General features: G+C 38.8%; 1 protein-coding gene across 1 annotated transcript; it reads left to right on the top strand.

Annotated features, from left to right (window-relative positions):
* Window positions 1–2,324: 2,324 nt before the first annotated feature.
* tmem170a (transmembrane protein 170A) lies at window positions 2,325–6,590 on the top strand. The gene is made up of 3 exons (XM_044124717.1): window positions 2,325–2,537; window positions 3,917–4,087; window positions 4,353–6,590. The coding sequence occupies exons 1-3, from the start codon at window positions 2,435–2,437 to the stop codon at window positions 4,481–4,483; spliced, it is 405 nt and encodes a 134-aa protein (XP_043980652.1). The 5' UTR covers window positions 2,325–2,434; the 3' UTR covers window positions 4,484–6,590.
* The last annotated feature ends 1,129 nt before the right edge of the window (window positions 6,591–7,719 follow it).

Genomic DNA, 7,719 nt, shown 5'->3' with positions numbered 1-7,719 from the left:
GAAGCTGGATTCATGGTAAGAGTTTTTGAAATGAACAGAATCATTTTGTTGGCCCTGTGTTTAAAACACGCTTTGACACCTCAGTCCTGAACTCTTCAGGTCTTTGTGCTCGTGCCTTATGACGACATCATTGTGACTTTATTTCAACCAATAAATAAGGTTGAAAGCAGCGTACAGCATCAGCTGGGGAGGGGCAGTACTGCTGCAATCTGTGATCCAGATAGTGTGAGAACCTCAGTCTCACAATTCAGTTTAAAAATATTTTATTTGTTGTGAAGAGAAGCGTTTTCACTTGGGGATCTTCAGAGTTCTGATGGATGCAAGAGATGGTTTGAACTTCCTCTGTCTGCTCCATGAAGTCTCCTTTTAAACTCTTCTGGGATGTGGGCCCACAGTTCAGGTATTTGAACTATTGTGATTCTAATCAGCTGCTCCTAGTTGTAAAATCAAAAAACTATATATTACCATGGTTGCGCATCACTGTTAAAAAAAATCCTAGTTTCACAGCATCCAAACCCAGATGGAGTAATTGTCCAAACATGAAATGCCTCAACCAAAAACATGAACAAATCAGAACACTGTTCTGAAGAATCCTGCAGAACTTTCTTTGGCTCCTCGGTAACTTTTTGGATTTTGCAGTGTTATGAAAATGTTTTTGTTCTTTGAAGTACTTTGTAAAACCAGCCCATACCAATCTCAGAATATTATTCTTGAGAGTTTGGCCAAAAGTATTTTTAGCAACCAGATACTTGGAAAAAAAAAAACTGTTAAATCCAGACATTTCTACATCTACTTTCTTTCTGCTAACTCTGCCCTTGGACTCATTGATATTTCTGACCCATCCAGATCACCGTTGGTCCTGACAGGGTCACAGCGTGGCTGGTGCTGCCCCCTACAGATGGGTTTTATTTTTCCTTTGCATTCCCTCTTAATGCAATAGACCACAGTGTACTTGCAAATGCAAGTACACTGTGGTCTATTTTGTATACAATCAGTTCAATTGAGTTTATCAATGCAGGGCCAGTTCACAACAATTGTTGCCTTGAGAAACATGACCAAAAGTAATAATTTTAGCTCAATCTTGCATACATCCAATTAATCCTAAGGTATCAAAATACATTAAGCTCAATTTATTTTTAAATCAAAGTTTCCAGCAGAGCATGGAGTCATTGGGTTGCAGTGTTCAGTCCTGGAGGAGCATGTAGCGACAGCAGAAAATAGCTTCTTTTGTGTCGTTGACTTTTCAGCAATCCCACTTACTGAGAATACTTGTGGCGACAGTGGAGAGGAAAAACGTCTAACGGGAGGAAACCTCCAGTGAAACCTGGCTCAGGTTCAGACAGAACTTGACTGCTCAGACCTCAATATGACTAAACAAAGTATGTCTGAAGGTGACTACTGAATAGCACTTTTTATTTCAGAGCTACTCTCCAAATCAATGATTGTAAAGGAATCTGTGTATTTTTGTTGGGTTTTTTCTTCAGTTAATCACTACTTTGACATATTTTCTACATTACATGAATTAAACATCTCAAATAGGGGGAGGATAATTCACTTTATATGTCAAGGATGTGTATATCTTTCCTGAGCATCATAACATTTGTTAAAAATGCTGATGAATAAAACTTGATGTTTATTTCAAGGGGAAAAGATCTGAAGTGATGGTGAAAACAGCCTCTGTGTTAGAGAAGAGGACAGTTCTGTCCTGTTCAGCCATCACCATCTACAAACAAAATTTTTAGTTCAGACATTTTTAATTCTATACATTAATACAATTTTGATTGCAGCTGAATGATTTTCTACATATATGAAAATAAATGTCTGTCACACATCAAAACTACAACCCCAGATCTCAGATGAGTTGAAAAGGAGGTTTCATGGAGCAGAGAGAGGAGGAAGTTCAAATCATGTCTTCCACCCATCACACAGGACAAGGATCATATCCTCAACTCCAACATCTCTGAGGCATATTTCTACAGCCTGATAGAAATATAGAAAGGACCAGCAAAAGCAAATGAACTGGATTAGAAGAGTTTGGTGTAATCCAGGAGATGTTCCTGTGGAACATTGTCTCTGCTGACCAGATGTTAGCTGTTAGCATGTCATACAGTAACAGTCTTTAGACAAAGGCCTCTTCAAATTTGTTTCAATATTGTCTGCTACTGGAGATCTTTCTTCCACACACATTGAAGTACATTTGAATTTGAATATTTTCTCAGGTGGACAAAATTTGTCACAAGACCTCTATCAAGCTCCTAGAACCTTTTGTCATAAACTAAAAGTGAATGATATTTTAATTGGAGGTTGAGCTCTTGTTTTGAAAAACAAGGGGCGGTGCTTAGAGCGCTGCTGTTGCGTCACAATTTACTCTAAGTTGTGGGTAATTACACGTATTTTCGCCATATTCACATATGCATTGATACCAATGTAAAATATGCAAAATAGGTACAGTGATATAGGCTTTGCCAAGCAGATATTCAGCTGGAATTTAGTACCGAGGACAAATGGCAATGACACATCTCTCAGCGACTTCTCAGGTAAGCTAATGTGTGCTAGCTAGCCAGCTAGCCGCCTGGCAGTGTTTACGTGCCAGGGCGTAAAAGTCCCCGATTTCATCAAGAAAACAGCCGGCTTTAAGATACGTTAAGTACTTTATCAAGCAAGTGTTAAAGAGTCGATAGCTAAATGTTGGTTTATGGACGCTAGCACTGTTAGTGTGGAGGGTGATGCTAGCTAACTTTCTATTTACTGTAAACTTGTGTTGATTTTCTGTGCTGACTTGTCAGCTGTACAGAACCCGCTCGTGCTCCCGAATCCTGCAGTAATTAAAGGTTCACGCGAGCAATTGTAGCTTTAAACTGAAAGGTTAATACGTTCTCATGACTGTTACCCGAGTAAACTCTATTTACCCTCTAATCTAGATTATTTCCACAATTTTTTACCATATTAAGAATATATATATATTAGATTATGTTCGTAATAGTTTTCCAAAGTCGTTTTAGTGGAGGTAATTTGTGGCAAAACTTTCATGTGGAACCTATATTTCATGTTTTCTTTCAATATGGATGTTTAGTTTCTACAGCAGCCAAATCTGAATTTAGCCTGATAAAAATTAGCCCCTTAACATGCAACAAGAGCAGAGCTGCAACATATTCTAAATCATATTAGTACAGATAACCTGACAGAGAAAGATATTCCAGCAAAACACTGGAATATCTGTGTTTTGTCCTGTACAATGTCCTGTATAATCACAGGACATTGTATAATCACAATGTCCTGTGATTATACTGCTCACCAGCAGTAGAGACAGTCCAGTAATTTAATCTGCAACTATTTGTCTGTAGAACATTTAAATGGTGCCAAAAACTAAGATTCTGTTGAACTAATAGATTGATCTGACATGAGTTCATAATATTTTGAGATGGGAAACACAAACAGTGAAACAAATCAGTAAGTAGCAATGCTAGCTTCAGTTTGTAAAATCCACTTGCTAATAGTATTTACCGGTAGTTCAATTGTAACATAATAAACACATTAGAAAGTTAACATTTGCTCTCACAAGCTAATTTCTTTACCTGTTTATGTTGGATCACAGCAGTGGGAGGACTATCAGACAGGGGGCGCAGTGTTCTTATAAAAGTAGCACCATTTGAGGGAAAATAGACAGGTCTCTGTAGATAAACGGCTTATTGCCAGGAAACATTGTTGCAAGGAAGAATACATAACCAAACACCAATTTTGCTCATAATATATATTCATTCTTGTTGTACCTGCACTTTTTTTTCAATATATCCATGGATTGTTGCTATAGTTCCAAGCACTTACTCTTCCAAGCAGAAGAAAGTCTCACCAGAAAGTCAGCATTGTGTGAGCCATGTCCCACAGATTGAACGGTGTGTGTTGCTTGCTCCGTCAGAGATGTGGTATGGTGTGTTCCTGTGGGCCGCCGTGTCCTCCATCATCTTCCACCTGCCTGCGGCCCTGATCTCCCTGGCCACTCTGCGGCAGCATAAGATGGCCCGGTTCACGCCCATCGCCATCCTCCTCATGGGCATTCTGGGACCAGTTTGTGGAGGGGTTCTCACCAGTAAGCCTTCCACCTCAGTGTGTGTTTGCACTTCTCTTATGATGGTTTAGGCAAGATGATAAAATTTTTTCTGGATAAAACAAGTAGGAGAAATCTTTAAATTATATACATTTTCACTGAAACAAGTAGATTCTTATCTTGTTTGTTTTTCAGAACATAAACTCATTATTTAGAAATTCCTGCAATACATTCATCCACAACATCTTTTCCACATTTTCATGTTTGCAGGCCTGCATAAAGTCATAAACCTGTTTGTGTCCCTCAGGTGCAGCCATAGCTGGGGTGTACAAGGCAGCGGGGAAGACCATGATGTCCTTCGAAGCGTTTGTTTTTGGAGTAGGACAGTCATTCTGCGTCGTCCTCATATCTTTCCTCAGGGTCCTCGCCACCCTTTAGCAGAGCTGAGTCTGTCCTGCTGCTGGTTTCCAACCAGAGCTGAGCAGGAAGTGGGACAGAGTTGGACCAAACAAATCCAGCTTTTAGGCTATGATGTCATTTTGTTGTAATCTCAACAGGCCAGACTTTTCTGAACCGTCAAAGGCATGAGTGTGTGAGCTTAAAGTATGCACCATGTTCTGTTTTATCATTAGTGTGGATTTTTGATCATAACACAGTGCTGTGTATCAGCATCAGTGCTCGCTTTATTCCAAAGTGAAAGGAAAACTGCAGGGGGGGCTTCGAAAAATGTTTTAAGTTTTCTATGCAGGATGTGAAAGCAGTGGGCTGCCGTTGTGTTGCCAGGGGTTACGGCTTTGCAGTAGTATGACACTTTTCTTTCCTCAGGGTGTGTGTGTGTGGGGTGGGGTGTGTGTGTGTGTGAGTGAGAGAGAGACATTGCAGGTAAAACATAAATCTGACTGACGGGCTGCTTCACTGTTAAACCAAAATGTGGTGGTCAGATCAAAGACTTGCTTTATTTCTTGAGGCCTTATTCAGTGTTTTCTGGTTCCTGTTCGTTTGCCATCTGAAGCCGTCTCTCTGAAGCTTCAGTGAGCAGCAGGTAGCACACTGAAGCCTCCGGGTTTGCTATGTAAGACGAGCTTGAACAATAAACAGACTCCAGTTGTTTAGATGACCTTTAACCCTAGATCCTGAAGTTATCCATCAGTAACCTGACAAATGTGACCAGAGGTCTGGACTATGAGGCATGATTATTGGCTTAACAAATAATGTTTAGGTTCAGTTCAAAAATGTTTCAGCACTACCAAGCTGATTCACCTTTGAACTGGGCTTATTACCATGGTAACCTCTGCTGGATGTAAGCAGAACTGACACCAACTGATTATTCTGGCTCCTGTTAGAAGCTGAAGTTTAGAAATGGCACTTAACAGAGTTTTGTGACAGATTTTTAATCTTGATTACTTTGTAAAGCTTTGACCTGCGGATACTGGCTTTTACCTAATTCATATTTCTCTAGGAGAACTGACATAACAGTATAGAGAATATGGTTGAAAATTGTGTCCTGTGATTATAACGAAGGCCGAGTTGTGTGAGAGCAGTTGCTGTCATTTAGGGATTTAATGTTATTTCAATCCTAACATTTTTAACACTAGCTGTAGAGAAGTCAGCATAATGAAGTAGACATTACGTTGCTAAATCAGTATGTTCCATCACAGCTCAAAGCAAAGCATCAGCTGTTCTGCTCTCTGTTCAGCCTTCCTTTTATCTGCTCAAAGTCCTGCTTTCTCTCACCGTCTCACAGCCGTAAGGCTACAGATATGAATCTGCATGCAGGCTAAAGATGCGTCTGTGCGTCTTATTAATACACATATTTGCTCTTTCTTCCATGAGTTCATGTATAACCAGTCGTAAGGCCTTGGTTGTCTTCCAGAGTGGAGAACCAGCAGCTCCGGCTGTGACGTCACACACACACATACACACTGCTCTCCATTCTGTTCTTATTCATGTCTGCAAATATTTCTCCGTATGTTGGAATGTTTTCTCCCTGCTGTTCGTTTCAGACAGAAATAAGGGGATTTTTGCAGACTGCCACGTACTGCCTGGTTTCAGGAGGTCAACTAGTGTTGGAAGGTCTGGGAGTGTGATTAGTTTTATTTTTAATATTTCTTTTACTAAGCAAGTATGTGATATATTTGATGATTTTCAATGAACCTTTTTGTAAGTGGTTTAAATTAATTGTACATTTTTAGGTTTTCTGACAAATATCTAAATGGCTCTATTTTTCTGCAGATTCTATTTTTCTGTATATATTTTTGCTTGGTAGAAGTATCTTTTTTCCTTTCAGAGCTTATTAAAACTGCCCCATGTCTGTGATCGATGTTATGTTGCTTTTTGATAATTGTGAATCCAGGTACATGAGTTAACAATTGAACAAATGTATTTTATGTAATTTGTTAGAGAAAATAAGTATTTGCAATTGATTGTTTTTTGTTGTTATTGTAACTTAAAGAAATCTGCTTTTGCTAAAAAATATTTTTCCTCTTTGGTGTTGTCTCTGTATTGATGAATAAATGCTTGTTTTGGGACACTTTTATACAAATATGCATTTTACTTATTAGAATAGAATACTTCATAACAAAATAATGACAACTGCAAACCTGTCTCACTGCAGAGCTGCACAGATTGAAATGCTGTCCCAATTTCTGCTATTCATCCAGTTGGTCCAGCGGTAGCTGCCTGAAGCAGCACTCCACTGCAGCTGCATTTTCCAGATGTACTGAAAGCTGCTGCTGTGATACCAACCCAACAGGTTTCCTTCCTTTCAAACTGCTCCTAGACTTTGAGGGACTTTTATGACATGCCTCAGAAGGTGAAATAAATTTGACACTCAGTCTTATACCTTTAGATCCCAGACGCTTGTTGTTTTATGGTAAGGTTATTGAAAAATCTGTAAATATGGTTCACATGTAGTTGAGAAATCTTAGGATTTGAATGTCCAGAATAACTGAGACCAACAAAAAATGTATGTATCACGTCAATGATATGTATTTTCATACAGTAATGAAAATGTAAAAAAAAAATTAAGGGGCAACAATTTGTTTGCACACCTTTAATCTAGCTTCTGCATCCAGATAAGAGCCAAAGTGCCAAGACTCATAAACAGTAGTGGTCAGATACATGCACAATCAGCAGGCCTCTGCTGCCACCCGCAGGACAGATTCGGTAACAGCAGGCATAATGAAGAAAAGCTAATAAAGAGTTGTTTCCATTCATTCTTTTGAAATGAAATAATTCATCATTATATTCATCAGTAATTAAAATATTTACTACAATTCTTGGAACAAAAAATACATGCAATGCTGAGATCAGAGCTTAATTGCCAGAGTTCAGTGTGAATTTTTTTTTTCACATTAGTTAATAATTACAACTTTATCGGAACAAGGTCCATTCTGAAAGTATTATAACTAACTGACGCAGAACCAGGAAGTAGTGTCAACATGTATTCCCTTCCTTCTCTGTGGGCCATGTGGTTTTATGTTTCATTAAGTGAAGTTTGTGCAGTTATTTATTCCCTTCAGGTGAACTGGTTTCATGTACTGAAACTACATAACTCAGTCAAGAGGTCCAGGTTTACTGAACCACAGAGTGCTTTATGTGGAACAGGATTTTACCAACAGGCTAATAACACAGATAGCGAACATCTTAAATACTCTCCTTTCTTATTTTTATTC

The sequence above is a fragment of the Gambusia affinis genome, linkage group LG08, assembly GCF_019740435.1.
Source record: "Gambusia affinis linkage group LG08, SWU_Gaff_1.0, whole genome shotgun sequence".
NCBI classification, from domain to species: Eukaryota; Metazoa; Chordata; class Actinopteri; order Cyprinodontiformes; family Poeciliidae; genus Gambusia; species Gambusia affinis.
Note: the sequence above shows the minus strand (reverse complement) of the source record. Positions and strands in the feature narration are given on the sequence as shown.